We start from the raw sequence: 15,693 nt of genomic DNA, 5'->3' as shown, positions 1-15,693 counted from the left end.
CCCACAGGGAATGTATATAATGGTTGCACACTGAAAATTTTCCCTTTAAGATAAGTAACAAGACAGGGATGCCCATTATCACTCCTTTTGTTCAGCATTGAATTGGAGATCCTGCACCATAAGGGAAGGAAGTGAAATAACAGGAATAGGGATTTGGAAGGAAGAAATAAAACTGTCATTTAAATCTATTTTCTGTCTTTCACCCACTGGTTCTCCTTCAGTTTTCTGGAGCCCCACAGACCAAAGCTGTCCCTTCTCCATGATGGTCCAGGTCTTCTTTCATCTCTGGGCCTCAGTCACCTTAACTAGAAAATGAAGGGTTGGACGAGGTAATCCAAAAAGCTCCTTGTGGTTCCATCTTCCCATAATTCTTTGAGCCCAAATAATCTCTCCTGCAGGCTAAACATCTCTGTTTTCCTTGGTAGTTCCTAATAGTGATGACCAGAGCCCTCCTTTCCTAGTAACACATTCCATTAAAAAAAAATGTGGTTTCCGGAACTGGGGCAGAAGGTGAAGAAAGGATAGGGCATGAAAAGATTGGAGTAGAGGGAGTTAGACCGAAAACAGAGTTTAGACATGAAATGGTAGAGAGAGGCAGCAGAGGTTTCAAGGTATCTGAGGGAGAGGTTGCCTGGTAGGGGAGAACTCCTTGACTTTGTCCCTGGAGTGAGAAGAGGATCTTCTGCATGGTTTGGGGGAACAGTGATGGGAACTGAGTTTATAGCTGTCTCCAAGCATTTGGTGGCTCTGTCAGTCCTTCCTTCCAGCTCTCCTACCCTGGGCTCCATAGCTGAGATGGAGGGAGGGGGATTGACAAAAGCCAAAGCAGGGTGGGAAGGGAGACTGCACAGAGCTAGGCCCCTGTCCAGGAGGCAGGAGCAGCCGCCACAGTAGGAGGGAGCAGCAAGTCAACAGCTGAGTGAGACAAGGCCTGGGTTATTTTTTTTTTCCAGTTTGTTGGCATGTGGGTGGATTTTTCTCCTTTTTTCTTCTCTCCTGCTCTCTGCTGTTTCCACAGAGATGTGGGAGTTTGCAAATTTGTCTCAGTGGAGGGGAGAGGCAAGAGCTGATTTGGGGGGTCCTTGTCAGGAATCAGGGAAGCAGAGAAGGACACTGCAATTCTGGTAGCAAGAAAACTAGAACCCATTCCCTGATGGTATCACTGGGGCAAGGAAGGCTTCACTCGCTTTCCTTTCCCCCAGTGCTGCAGAGGGATGTATTCTCACCTCTGTTCAACTCTTTGCTCTCAAATCCATCCCACCTGGTGATTGCAAAAGGCTTTCTCTGATTCTTTCCTTGCTCTGCAATGCCAAATGCCCTTTCCTCGGGTCCCTGAACAAACTATGGGCACCCTGAGACTATTCCACCCAGAGGTTGCTTTCCTCTCCAGTATGGCCTGGGGTTGGGGGTGAGGGGCTAAGGAGCTTTCCTTTTTTTCTAGCAATACATGTAAAGGATTGAAAAAAAAAAAAAAAACCAAAACAGTACTTATAGCACATGCTAAGTGCCAAATGAGTATTTCAGGCTTTCAGAGGGGGAAGCTTTCTGAAAGAATTAAGGGGTGAGTAATTTACAGAAGTCTTCCTGGAGGATGTAGAGCAGAGACAAACTGACAAAGTAGGTAAGAGCATGCCAGGCAGAGGCACACAGCACGAAGTTGTGGGTCTGGACACCTAGGTGCTGATCCTCATTCTGCCATTTTGTAATGTGATGTTGAAAAAGGAAGTTACTTCCCTTCTCTTGGGCCATCTTTTCTCATTGGGAAAACAGGCTGAATCTCTAAAAGCTCTGCAGATTTGTGGAGCTGAATCCTGATTCCTGGCTGTGGGGCTTATGAGCCATCTAATGACATCATGGGTATCCAGAGTGTGTTGAACACCATCAAGGGATTAGATGACCAACTGTACCATTTTGCCTGGTACTGAGAGGTTCCCTGGGAAGCAGAATTTCAGCACTTAAACAATCTTGAGCAAACTGGGATTGTTGGTCACCCTAGCAAGGCACACATCCCCTACTTGTTATTATCACTACCGTTATCATTATTATTACCACTAGAGGGCAACACTCTCTTATGCCTCGGAGTAGGTCTAAACCTCCACCGGCCCAAAACGTAACGAAGTGTCCCGTCATTCCAGGACAGACAAATCCTCTCAGTCTTTCTCCAGAAGAGAACCCTGAGGAACAGAAAGATCTGTGGACCTTGAATTCCTGGAGCTTCCTTTTGGCCTTGCCAGCCCTATGTGGTCTGATTTTGCCAACTGTGCCCAAACACTGATCTGCACTCACTTGCCTATTCTGCCCCACTATGGCAGAACCGCCCTTTTCTTAGGGGACTGGGGACATACAGGGATGCTGACACTTAGCTTTGGTTTGTCTGAATGCAACAGGCAGTTTCACACGGATTTCCTGCTCTCATGCTTTGACTTTCTGGCAGTATATACATTTTACAAGGGCCTCCCAGGATTTCCCTGGTGGCTCAGACAGTAAAGCGTCTGCCTACAATGCGGGAGACCCAGGTCCTATCCCTGGGTCGGGAAGATCCTCTGGAGAAGGAAATGGCAACCCACTCCAGTACTCTTGCCTGGAAAATCCCATGGATGGAGGAGCCTGGTAGGCTACAGTCCATGGGGTCGCAAAGAGTCGGACACGACTGAGCGACTTCACTACAAGGGCCTCCCAGGTGGTGCTAGTGGTAAAGAACCTGCCAGCCAGTGCAGGAGAGGTAAAGATACCTGGGTTTGATCCCACCCCTGGGTCGGGAAGTTCCCTGGAGAAGGAAACGGCAACCCACTCCAGTACTCTTGCCTAGAAAATCCCATGGACGGAGGAGCCTGGTATCCATGGGGTCGCAAAGAGTTGGACACGACTGAGCGACTTCACTTTTCACTTTTTCTGGGTCGGGAAGATCCCCTGGAGGAGGGTATGGCAACCCACTCCAGTATTCTTGTCTGGAGAATCTCCATGGACAGAGGAGCCTGGTGGGCTACAGTCCATAGCGTCACAAAGAGTCAGACATGACTGAAGCTACTGAGCGAAAGATACATTCTACAAGGCAGCTGCATTGATACAGGAGCTGGCTTTCTCTTTTCCATAGAATTGATTTCCGTATTACCTTATTTCTGTCATCATATCGAATTGTAGTTATAATTTATCTATCTATATATCCCATTAGATGGTTGATTCATGCATTCAACAAACATAGATTGCTTATTGTTTACCCACCACGTCCCAGGCTTTTTGCCAGATTTGTGGTACAGTGGGTGGGTGGGGGGGGGGCGCAAAACAGACGGAATATCTGCCCTTGTAGAGCTAACAGTCTAGAGAGGGAGGTGGGAGGGAAGCAAACAAAGAATCACACAAATCAATATGTAATTACACACTTGCTAAGTTCAGGGAAGGAGAAGGACTCACCGAAAGCATGTACCAGAGGGTTCTGCCTCATCTGGGAGTGAGAGAAGGAGCTGCTGATGAACTGACATTTGAACTGAGATCTGAAGAATGAATAGGCAGTAAGTAGGCAAAGGCAACAGAAAACAGCTTTCTATGGCAAAGGAACAGCAGGTGCGCAGGGCCTGAGAGGGGACGAGCCCAGCTCCCAGGAGGAGCTGTTTGCTTCTTGAGGGCACAGCCTGCTTCTTGTTCATTTTTGCTATACCTCCAAGCCTGGCATACAGAGATGCCAAATAAAATGTCCGGGGAATTGAACTGAATGAAATTTGGTCTTGGAAATTATCATAGGTTGGAGGTCAAAAGACCTAACATCTGATTCCAGCCCTCCTGGGCAATTCGATTTTCCAACTGCTTACCATGCACACATCATGCGCAAGGACCTGGGGTCAGACTGGGCTTGGGGAAAGGTAAACAAAACAAAACAAGTCTCTGCCCTTCAGCAGCACAGGGTCAGGTGGAGTGGCTGACAGATACACAGGCTCCTTCCACTCTCTGGGCCTCATTCTCTTTGGTTCTAAAATGAAAGGTTGGAGTTACAAAATCCCTCAGGCCCCTTCTAGCTTTAAGAGTCTTGACCGGCTCTTCCTTGAATACCGGTGGGTTAGGTGGCAGTGGGAACAGGGGAGTGGTTGCTTCCATTTCTCCTGCCTTCTAGGCTTCACAAGGAATAGGACTGGGGAAGTGCAGACTTGAGCTCTAGTTTTGGACCATTTTCCCTTTTACAAGGGTCTCAGGAGCAGTTAGGGTTCACTGCTTTTGGGGAAAATGTTTCAGAATTCCATGAACCTTTGTTTCTTTCTTTCCCATCTCTCCCCACCTGCTCCTCCCCAGTCTTCTTGTCTACATCTAGAACTGTGTTTGCATATATTAAGGCTACAAAGAACCTTTAACATCATTGTATCCAATACTTCCATCCGGTGTTTACATTTCCTGTGCAATAGACCCTTCAAGTGAAGCCGTCTGGCCACTATTTGAAGACTTCCATTGATGGTTAACTCACTCTTTCCACTAGGCTTAGCCTATGAGACGCCACTTCCCTCTGGGAATCTGTCTCCCTGTAATTTTCACCCATTGCTCCTGGCTGTGTCCTTTGGGGCTAAGCAGAATAATTCCACTACATTGCCCCCTGACAGCCTATTGGGTAATTCAAAGCCAGGAATCACATCTTCATAATCCTGCTCTCCTCCAGGCCTAATATCATCTGTTCCTTCAAATGCTCTTCATTGGTTCAAATCTCCTTAGCATCTGTAAACACAGATTAGTTTATGTAAGATTTATATTCCGCCTACTTTAAAGAGGATATTAGGCGACTCATCAGTTACAACATGAAAGAAAGACAATTAGGGATAAAAATGGGGAAGAAAACAGACCAGAGACCATGTAAAGGAAGCCTGAATAGATGTTGCCAGGTACCTAAAATGAACTGGATTATAATTGGACTCTGAATTTGGCTCGAAGTTTTATGGAAGCTAGGACAAAATTGGAAACACATTGGGTTATGTGGTTTTATGTTCTGACAGAATCATGCTTACAAATCATCTTCAGAGAGAAAATTTTTCCTAAAACAAAACCCAGACTAGTCTATTAGGATTGCTTTCCATGAGACTGCTCAAGACTGACAGGTACTTCACATACATCTTGGACCATCCCCCGACTAGTGGGAAAGGGGCCAGAAGGATAATTAATTAATTAGCAAAATGCTGTCTCAGTTTTAAGCACTGCTATCTCTTTAGGGATCTCCACAGGGATGAGTCTTCCTTTTCTGTTCCTTTTTCTTTCTTCTCTGTGCCTCATAGATCATCACTTTCCCACTGTCCCGCTCTTTACAGTCTTCAATCTCAAGACTCTTTGGAATAGCAGACCTCAGGAAATAGCCCAAGTAAGGAGTTATAAGCTAGTGATCACACAGCAATTATATGTAAATCATTTCTCTCTGGTCCTCAGTGTTCTCATCTGAAAAATGAGTTAATCTCTAAGCTTCAGCTTGAACATTCTGGACTATAAAACTGAGGGAAAAGACTGATGATTTAAAAAAAAAATTTTTTTCCCATCTCGTGTCTGGCAGCTAACAGTGTAGAAGATCTGCTCGTGGTAGAGCTATGAGAACCCAATAGGAAAAACCAATTTGAACAGATGCCACCTTCAAATCTGAGGAAATTATTTCATGGCTCTCATCATCATGATGAGTTCTTGTTGACTGGGTACTGGCAGTGGTGAGATGTGGTTTTCAGGGTTCTTTCCTGCTTTAGCTCTGCGTTCTTTGGCAAAGCTGGCGCTGGGGTAAGGAGAACTGGAGCAATCACACCAGGGATCGAGGCTTCTGGGAAATGACTCCGGAGGCAGCAGGCAGGAAAAGAAGGTAGTGCCAGAGTCTCTGCTGAACAACAACAATGAGCCAGTTAAAAAAAAACACTTTTGGGCTTTCCTGGTGCTCCAGTGGTTAGGAATCTGCCTTGCAATGCAGGAAACACGGGTTAAATCCCTGGTCCCAGAAGATCCCATATGCCACAGAGCAACTAAACCCACGTGCCACAGCTACTGAGTCTGCACTCTGGAGCCCTTGAACTACAACTCCTGAGGCCCATGCCCACTAAAGCTTGTGCTCCACAACGAGAGAAGCCACCACAGCGAGAAGCCTGCACACTGCAGCTAGAGAAAGCCTGTGCACAGTAAGAAAGACTCAGCCAAAAACAAAATGTTTTTAAAAAAAAAAACCCTTTGTAGTGTGTAATATTTGGTACACATAACATCCATGTGGAACCCCTTCCCTCCTAGCCTGTTACTCTCCTGCTCAAAAATCTTTCCATGACTTTTCATTGCCTATAACAGATTCCGAATGCTCTTGTTTGGCTTTGGAATCTTCTCCAAGCGAAATCAAGCCATGTCTTCTTATCTCCTCCTGTCTCTTACAACACATGTGCACGCACACACACTTGTGCTTCTATTTCTCTCTTCAATCAAATTATGCATGGTTCCCTAAGCAGTTTCCTGACTCTGTTCCTTTCCTTCCATGGCACAGGACTCCAACAGGGGTTTCTCAGCTCTACCACTTCCACCTGTTGAAATCCTCAGCCCAGCTCAAATATATAAAGACCTCCCAACATCCTAGTCCTGGTGACTCCACTCTTGTGCTTTGCACGTTCCATTTTGTTACTCCTTTTTGGAACATAGGATTGATTGTAATTCTCTGACTAGACTGGGAGTTCCCTTAGGGCGCAGGCTATGTGTAATTCACCCAGAGCTCTCCATCATCCTTCCTTGCTTTGCCTTTCTCCAGAGCACCATCTAGGGTCATTTCCTAGGGCTGCCATAACAAAGTACCACAAACAGGGTGGCTTGAAACAGCCGACATTTATTCTCTCTCAGTTCTGGGGGCTAGAAGTCTGAAATGGGACTTCTTCAAAGAGAGCAGGGCTATGCTCTCTATGAAGGCTGGAGGAAAGAATCCTTCCATGCCTCTTCTAGCTTCTGGTGGTTGCCAGCAATCCTTTGTGTTCTCTACCATGGAGACTCCAAGCTCTGCCTTCATCTTCACATGGCATTCTGTGTGTGTGTGTATCAACGTCCGAATTTCCCTCTTCTTTTAAGGACACTGGTCATTAGATGGAGTGAAAGTAAAAGTTGCTCAGTTGTGTCCAACTCTTTGTAACCCCATGGGCTGTATTCCATGGAATTCTCCAGGTCAGAATACTGGAGTGGGTGGCCTTTCCCTTCTCCAGGGGATCTTCCTAACTCATTAGATGAAGACCCATGCCAATAGAATATGACTTTACCTTAAGTACATCTGTAAAGATCCGAATTTCCCAAAAAGATCACATGCACAGGGTGGACATCAAGTTTGGGGGCTACTATTCAACTCGGTACACCATCTGACATGTTCTATGTATTTCAGTTCTTTATTGTCTCTCTCCCCCAGTACAATGTCAGCTCATGAGGTTAGGAACTGTTGTCTATTTGGTTCATTGCTATATCCTCAGTGTCTAGAATACTGCTTGACACATAGTAGACAATAAATATTTTGTAACTGAAACTTAGTACCCATCTGCCTGCTGCCTCACAATCTGAATGAGAGAAGCAGGGACAGGAAAGGGAACACAGGTTTGCCTGGAACATAATAAATACTCTGTAAATATTTGCTGGAAATAGAAGTATTTGATAGCTATATTAATTTAACTCTTACGGAGCACCTATTTTGTACAAGGTATTAACGAAAGCAGTGGCGCCCCACTCCAGTACTCTTGCCTGGAAAATCCCGTGGACGGGGGAGCCTGGTGGGCTGCAGTCCATGGAGTCGTGAAGAGTCAGACACGACTGAGCAACTTCACTTTCACTTTCCACTTGCATGCATTGGAGAAGGAAATGGCAACCCACTCCAGTGTTCTTGCCTGGAGAAGCCCAGCGACGGGAGCCTTGGTGGGCTGCCGTCTCTGGGGTCACACAGAGTTGGACACGACTGAAGTGACATAGCAGCAGCAGCAGCGATGTGAAAAAGAAACATCTGAGCTTCCTGGCTATGTTTCTGTGTGACCCTGGGCGAGTCATTCAACCTCTGGGTTTCGCTTTCCCCATCCATGACATGGAGGTAATAACATCATCCACCTCACAGGATTGTCATGCAGATTGAGCTCGTGCATGTAGAGTACTTAGCACAGGGCCAGCCACATGGTAAGCACCATAGATGTGTGTGTGTTTTTTTTTTTTAACTGTAGCTGCTGTTTTACGCTAGACTCTGTGCAAAGTGTTTGTAAAAAGCAGTTTTATCAAGATACAGTTCATATACCATAAGATTCTCCCTTTTAAAATGTACAGTCCAGTGGTTTTGAATTAACAGCGTTGTGCAACCATCACCACCATCTAATTTTAGAAAATTTTCATTCTCCCTCCCCAAAACCCTATAGCAGTCACTCCTCTTCCCCCAACCCATGCCCTCGCCCCTAACAACCATTACTCTACTTTCTGTCTCTATGGATTTGCCTATTCTGGAATTTTATCTAATGGAATCATGCAATATGTGGACTTTTGTGTCTCTTTTAGCATAATGTTTTCAAGGTTCATCCATGTTTTAGCATGTATTAGTACTTCATCCCTTCTTTCAAAAATTGAGGTATAGTTGATTTACAATATTATATGTTTCAGGTGTACAATACAGTGATTCACAATTTTTAAAGGTTATACTCAATTTATAGTTATTGTAAAAATTGGCTATATTCCCTGTGCTATACAATATATCTTTACAGCTTATTTATTTTTAAAAAACTTTTTATTTTGTATTGGAGTATAGCCAATCAACAATGCTATGATAGTTTCGGGTGGTTGGCAAAGTGACTCAGCCATGGGGGAGAATTGTTCTCCCCAAATTCCCCTCCCATTCAGACTGCCACATAACATTCAGAAGAGTTCCCTATGCTATACAATAGGTCCTTGTTGGTTATCCGTTTTAACTATTGGCTTACTTATTTTATAGACAGTAGTTCCCCCTACCCCTCTATTGCCTCTCTCCCCTTCCTTCTCCCCACCGGTAACCACTAATTTGGTAACAACCAATAATTGTAAGTCTGTTTCTGTTTGGCCATACTCATTAGTTTATTTTATTTTTTACATTCCACATATAAATGATATCATACAGTATTTGTCTTTCACTGTCTGACTTAGTTCATTTAGCATAATACCCTCCAAGTCCATCCATATTGTTTCAAATGGCAAAATTCCATTCTTTTTATGGATGCACAGTATTCCATCTCGTACACATACCACATCTTCTTTATCCATTCCTCTGTTAATATTGGCATGCATATATCTTTTTGAAGTAATGTTTTCATTTTCTTTGGATATATACCTAGGAGTAAAATTGCTGGCTCATATGGCAGTTCTATTTTTAGTTTTTTGTGAGGAAACTCCATACTGCTTTACACAATGGCTGAACCAATTTGCATTTCTACCAACAGTGTACTAGGGTTCCCTTTTCTTCACATCCTCATCAACATTTGTTGTTTGTGGTCTTTTGATGATAGACATTCTGGCAGATGTGAGGTGATATCTCACTGTGGTTTTGATTTGCATTTCTCTGATGTTTAGTAATGTTGAGCATCTTTTCATGGGCCTGTTGGCCATCTGTACATCTTCTTTGGGAAAAAGTCTATTCAGGTCTTCTGCCCATTTTAAAAATCAGGTTGTTCTTTTTATATAGAGAGAGTTAGATGAGCTGTTTATATATTTTGGAATTCCAGTCATTTTTATGGCTGAATAATATTCCTCCATGTGGATATACCACATTTTGTTAACCCATTCATCAACAGATACACATTTAATTGTTTTCATTTTGGGGCTATTATGAATAATGCTGCTATGAACATTCATGTATAAGTTTTCATGTAAACATGTTTCATTTCCCTTGGCTATATTCCTAGGAGTGGATTCCTGGGTCATATGGTAATCCTATATTTAACAATTTGAGAAACTTCCAAACGGTCTTCCAAAGCAACCACACCATTTTACATTTCCAGTAGTAACGACTGAGAGTTCCAATCGTTCTACATGCTCAACCAACACTACTCCCTGTTTGTCCTTTTTATTTTAGTTATCATAGTGGATGTGAAGTGGTATCTGTATATGTGTGTTTTAAGAAACTGATGTTTATTTTTCAACAGCTTTATTTCTGTTTTCTGTTCAAGAGCCTGTGGAGAACAGCTTAATACTACCCAATGGTCATTTTTACCAATTCACTGCCTTGGGATCAGTCTTCAGTGGTGGATTGAATGCTCCGATCTTTGGCAGAGAACTGCTCAATAGGCGCACAGAGCACCAACATGCCTTCAGACCAGCCTGTGATCTCAGGTTGAGTAGCAGTAAACTCAGGGACTAGAGCGGTCCATTCGGTCTGAAATTCCTTCTTGGTCACAGCCTTTCCATCAGTGACCTACTTATTCTTTTCGATCTCTACAGGGTCTCTGTAGAAACAGAGATCAGGCATGACGACCCGTGAGTGCTCATGGAAGACGGTGTCACGCATGCACTGTACTTCCCAGGACAGTATTCACATCAGACCCATGGAGTGGGTTCCCTTGTTGTTGCCTGGGGTGGCAATGTCCACCTGGAGCAGAGGAGAATCTGTGTCACGCAGAGCAGTGGTGGGCAGATCAACATAAGATGCCTCTGTGAGAGGCTGGTGGTCAGCTATGGGATCAGTGACCACTGGAAGTTATGGCTCATGGAAGGCTGCCTGGATCTCATTAACAAAAGATTCCAGGAGTGAAGGAGCCAGCCATAGGAGTGGCTCCAGTGACAGCAGCAAACTTCACTCCAGCTTGGTGGCCAGTATTCCTGGAGGATGTGACACTGACATCAACTGGGTTTTCAATGGCATGAGTCACCAGCAGAACCTTCTCTCAGGTTCTCTTCAGATTTATGATGTAGATGTTATCACTTCATTCTGTAGATGTACAGTTCCATTTGGAAGTCAAGGTTGGTGCCACCTAAGTGGGTTCCTGCTGCAAGGAATTTAAGGATATCCTCCTCCTTCATCTGTAGGGTATCAAGGGCTCTGGACATTGTGAAAGTTTCCTTTTACATTAGGAAGGAAAGCTCACTGTGGTTTTTATCTGCATTCCCCTGATGGCTAATAATGTTGAGTATCTTTTCATGTGCTTAATGGTCATTTGTATATCTTTGGAGAAGTATCTATTCAAGTCCTTTGCCCATTAAAAAAAATGAGTTGTCTTTTTGCTGTTGAACTGTAAGAGTTCTTTACATATTCAGATATATCATTTGCAAATATTTTCTTTCATTCTCTGCATTGTCTTTTCTGTGCCAAATGATTTTGCATGGTTTTCCCAAGACCACCCCCTGTGAGGTAGGTGTTACTGAGAGGGAAAAGGAAGTTCAGAGAGATGAAATTTAAATCCAGTTCTGTACGACTGTAAAACTCAAGCTTTCTCTTCTGTTCCAGCCTGCTCACAAAGATGAATGAAGACATGTTTCTGGCTTTAAGGAGCTTGGTCTGGCAGAGGACATGCAACAAGAACAAAAACAAATGGGCTGTAAAGCAGAGTTCCACAAGTGTGAAGGAAGTGAGTGCTCCTGGCTGGGGAGATCAGGGCTGGCTTCAATGAGGTGGTGTTTGTCTTGCAGGATGGGTACAGTTTCATTGGATGGAGGTGATGGAGTAAATGGAGATGAGCATTTCCAAAGGAGAGCAGAAAATGAGGGCTGAATGAATGAATGGAGCTTTGAGCCTAAGACTGGTTGTGATGGGGAGTCCCAGGGCTTGTTGAGGTGGGAGATCCTGGGGACTGCCCATGATATGGGCTGGAGAGTGGTCCCCAAAGGTAGAAAGTCCAGGGGTTGGATGGGATAGGAACACTGACACTTGGGATTGGCAGACCCAGGGGATGGGGAGTCTGAGGGATTCCTGGACCTGGGGGCTGCCTGGGATGGAGGTTCCTGGAAGGTCTTAGATGAGGATCTTGGGCCTGTGGACCCGAGGAGGTTGGAACGGACTGGGATAGAGGGCTTCTTTAGGCTGCATTAATTGAGGACCCTGGGACCGGTGAAATGGAGAGATCTCCAGCAGCTTGCGATGCGGCTGGCCCGTGGGGCCCTTGGGGCGGGTCCAGCTTCGGGCGCCTGCGGCGGCTGCAGGTGGGACGCGCGGGGGCGGGCCGGGCGCGCGGGGTGGGGGCAGGGGCGGGGGGCGGGCCGGCGGCCGGGGCGGTCCCGCGCGGCCGCGCTGCGCAGTGACTCCGCAGCGGGCGGAGCGCCGCGGGCCGCGTCCTCGGGAGCCGTGGCGGCGGCGGCGGCGGCGGCGGCGGCGGTAGCCTCAGCTCCTGCTCCCCGTGCCGCCGGCCCCAGAGCTGTCTCCCGGGCCCCCCCGGGCCCCCGGGCCCTCGAGCCCGGTGCGCGCCCTCGCGTCCCGCCGGCCCCCTCCCCCGGCTGGGCCCGGGGGAGGGTGGCGCCGTGAGCGAGCTGGGATCGGGCTTTCCTGCCCCTTCCCCTGCCCCTGGGCCGCCAGGATGGAGGCGGGGTCGGGTCCCCCGGGCGGCCCGGGATCCGAGAGCCCCAACCGAGCGGTGGAGTACCTGCTGGAGCTGAACAACATCATCGAGAGCCAGCAGCAGCTGCTGGAGACCCAGCGGCGGCGCATCGAAGAGCTGGAGGGCCAGCTGGACCAGCTCACCCAGGAGAACCGCGATCTGAGGGAGGAGAGCCAGCTGCACCGCGGGGAGCTGCACCGGGACCCCCACGGCGCGCGGGATAGCCCGAGCCGCGAGAGCCAATACCAGAACCTGCGCGAGACCCAGTTCCACCACCGCGAGCTGCGGGAGAGCCAGTTCCACCAGGCGGCCCGGGACGTGGGCTACCCGAACCGGGACGGCGCCTACCAGAACCGGGAGGCTGTGTATCGGGACAAGGAGCGGGACGCCTCCTACCCACTCCAGGACACTGCTGCTTACTCTGCCCGCGAGCGCGACGTGGCCCAGTGCCACCTGCACCACGAGAACCCAGCCCTGGGTCGCGAGCGTGGCGGGAGGGAGGCTGGGCCGGCGCACCCGGGCCGCGAGAAGGAATCCGGCTATTCGGCGGCGGTGGGCGTGGGGCCCCGGCCACCGCGGGAGCGGGGCCAGCTGAGCCGCGGCGCATCCAGGAGCTCCAGCCCCGGGGCCGGCGGCGGCCACAGCACCAGTACCAGCACCAGCCCCGCCACAACCCTCCAGAGAAAGTAAGGAACGCGTGTTTGTTTTCCCCGGTTCTTCCCCGCTAGTTCCCTCTTCAACTTGAACGGCTAGTAAAGTAAGAAGCCAGTGCCTGATTCCGTGTCCTCTCCTGTCCCAACCTGTCGGGAAAAGCCGGGCGCCCCCTCAGGCAGCCGATACCCCTTCTCTAGCTTCCCCAGAGTGGGTTGGCCCGATGAATGCAGGCATCTCTTCTTTCTCGAAACCGTGGCCAGTGAGAGCTTGGAGCGGTCGTCACCCCATCCACTTCTTCACCCCCTCCCTGTATCCTTGCCAGAGGATGGCTTTTCATTTCTTTATTTATTCTCTTTGGATGTGCCGGTTGGGATATTTATTGTCTGTCACGATGTCAGCTCAGAGACGCAGGGGAACGAAAGCCCTCCCTCCCCCCCACCCCCGGCCGCGACTCCCCCCACCGTTCGGGTCTCCTCTGCAGGTCCTGAGCGCAGGCCTGATCTTTTCTCCTCTGGCAAGTGGGGACCAGAACGGCAGCTGGAGGCTGAGACGTCCCTCTGAGGGGGAACTGCAGCACGTCCTGGCCGGGGGAGCAAAGATGGAGGCCCGGCCCTTGGCTCGTTCCTCAAAGACCACCCCCTCTCCACCCTCAAGAAAAACACCGCCCAATTAAAGAGCATACCAGCAAGAGAAGTCTACAGATCTTCCCTCTTGTTGGATCAGTGCCAGTGTCTGTGCTGGGGTCTGTGTGTCTGCTTATTTGGGACACCTTGGCATCATCTCTTGGGTTGGTGGGGCATGGGCTGGGTCCCCTTCCCCATGCAGATACCATGGTGAGCTGGTTGGGATAAATGTCAAGCTGAGGGAGCCAAGGGTGTGCAGGCTCACAGGGCTGCCTTAAAGGCTCCCTGATTTCTCTTCTGCTGGACTGGAAAGAATACTGAACCGGGAGTTAGGAAACCCAGGTTCCCCTTCCAGCTCTGCTGCAGATTGGCTTTGTGACCTTGACTGAGTCCCTTCCTCTCTTAGGGCATCAGTTCCCCCATATCTTTATAAAAGGCAGGATCTGCCTTGAATTCTCTTGAATGGCCCCTCCAGCTTAGATTTGATGGTTCTGTGACTAATCCAGCCACCACTACAGACCAAGTCTGAAGTCCTCTAGCAAATGGACAGCTTTCCTCCTCCTCTCACGGCTCAGCTGGTCCTACCATGTGCCACAACCAGCGGAGTGTCTCTTGGAGGCTGGGCTGGGGGTGGGGAAGCCTTCTGCCTCAGGAAATCTGCCGGGAGACAGCTCTCTGCAACTCCCCCGTGGTGAGGCAGCAGGCTGGGGTGCTGGGTTGAGATGGCTGGGCCCCAGGAGCAGCAGCTGCAGCTCAAGGACTCGGCTGGGCTTCACTGCAGCGCACCCTCAGCTGAGGTTTGCTGTGGGCTGCCCCACAGGGAGATGGGCTCTTCTGCCTGGGGGAGGGGGTGGGGGCTGCTTGGAGCCCATTCCAGGAGGACTGACTGTGTGGAGCTTGGGGCCCCACACTGGAGGGAGGGGCCAGGTCAACCAAGCAAGACCCTTTCAGGAGAGGACCATGGTAGGGTGAAGGCAAAGGGACACTAAATGGGCATTGTGGTCCTTGAGCCTGGCTGCAGAAGACTTCCAGAGTGCTCAAGCCTGTGACAGACGAAGCAGCCTTGTTATGTATGCTCCAGGTCGCAGAACAGGGAGCAATGGGAAAATTGGGGATAAATCAGGAAGAACTTTCCAACCTGGTCTGGTGAGGCAGTGGACTGCCTCAAGGGGATCGGGAAGGGCTAGAGAAAACATAATTCCTGAACTGGTGGAAAGCCCTATGAAATGACCAAGGCTTTCCCCAGTTCTAGGATTCAGTTCCCCTCCTATTCTCCACCCTGCAGATGTGAGTTTGGAAGCCTGTTTGCTCTTGAGCTCTGGGCTTCTGCCATCTGGGCAGGCTTGCCTCTCCGTCCTTCCCTCTGTGCAGCCTCCAGGCTGTTCGTTGGATTTCACATTTTGTGAAACACATTTGTGTTTGTTGCTTCCCATTTCCTAATGGGTTAATAAGGGGGTTTTAGATGGTACTTCCAATTTCTCCTAACCATAAATATTTGCACATCCATTATTACCTCTTTCGGTCCTCGCAACAGACCCTGTGCAGTGAGCATTAGCAACTCCATTTTAGAGATGGGGAAACTGAGGCTCCAAAAAATGAAGGGACCTTGCTCAAGGTTACACTGCCAGTTCTTAATAGAGCTAGGGCTATAACCCGAGTCCACCTGTCTCCAAGGCCTGTTATTTTTCCACTGGAGCTTTCTGGAGCCTCAGGACCTGACCAGGTCGCAAACTGGAAGAGGCCAAGAGAGCCTGAGGTCTCTGGAGGATTCGAGCAGGGGAAGATGGCTCTGGAATGAGTGATGAGAGGGGGAGTTGATGGGGGAGGGCAGAAGGCCTTGTCTCCCTCCTTTCCACTCTCCCTCCCTCTCTCTCGGCCAGGTGTCAGGAGGGCCTGTTGATGCAGTAGCCATTGTTGTCGCCACAGCTGCTGCAAGC

At 48.6% G+C, this 15,693-nt stretch overlaps 1 protein-coding gene and 1 pseudogene across 1 annotated transcript in view; one reads left to right on the top strand and one right to left on the bottom strand.

The window, feature by feature from the left end:
• Positions 1–10,183: 10,183 nt before the first annotated feature.
• On the bottom strand, positions 10,184–10,998 carry LOC138071458 (small ribosomal subunit protein uS2 pseudogene; annotated as a pseudogene).
• A 1,460-nt stretch (positions 10,999–12,458) lies between these two features.
• Positions 12,459–15,693, top strand: part of LOC138070851 (IQ motif and SEC7 domain-containing protein 2) — a 76,820-nt gene continuing 73,585 nt past the window's right edge. The window contains exon 1 of the mRNA XM_068962135.1: positions 12,459–13,165. Coding sequence (XP_068818236.1) covers positions 12,459–13,165 — 707 coding nt within the window. The remainder of the gene's footprint in view (positions 13,166–15,693) is intronic.

Source organism: Capricornis sumatraensis, chromosome X (genome assembly GCF_032405125.1).
Source record: "Capricornis sumatraensis isolate serow.1 chromosome X, serow.2, whole genome shotgun sequence".
Classification (NCBI taxonomy): domain Eukaryota; kingdom Metazoa; phylum Chordata; class Mammalia; order Artiodactyla; family Bovidae; genus Capricornis; species Capricornis sumatraensis.
The sequence above is the reverse complement of the archived record's forward strand: the minus strand, read 5'-3'. Positions and strand labels throughout refer to the sequence as shown.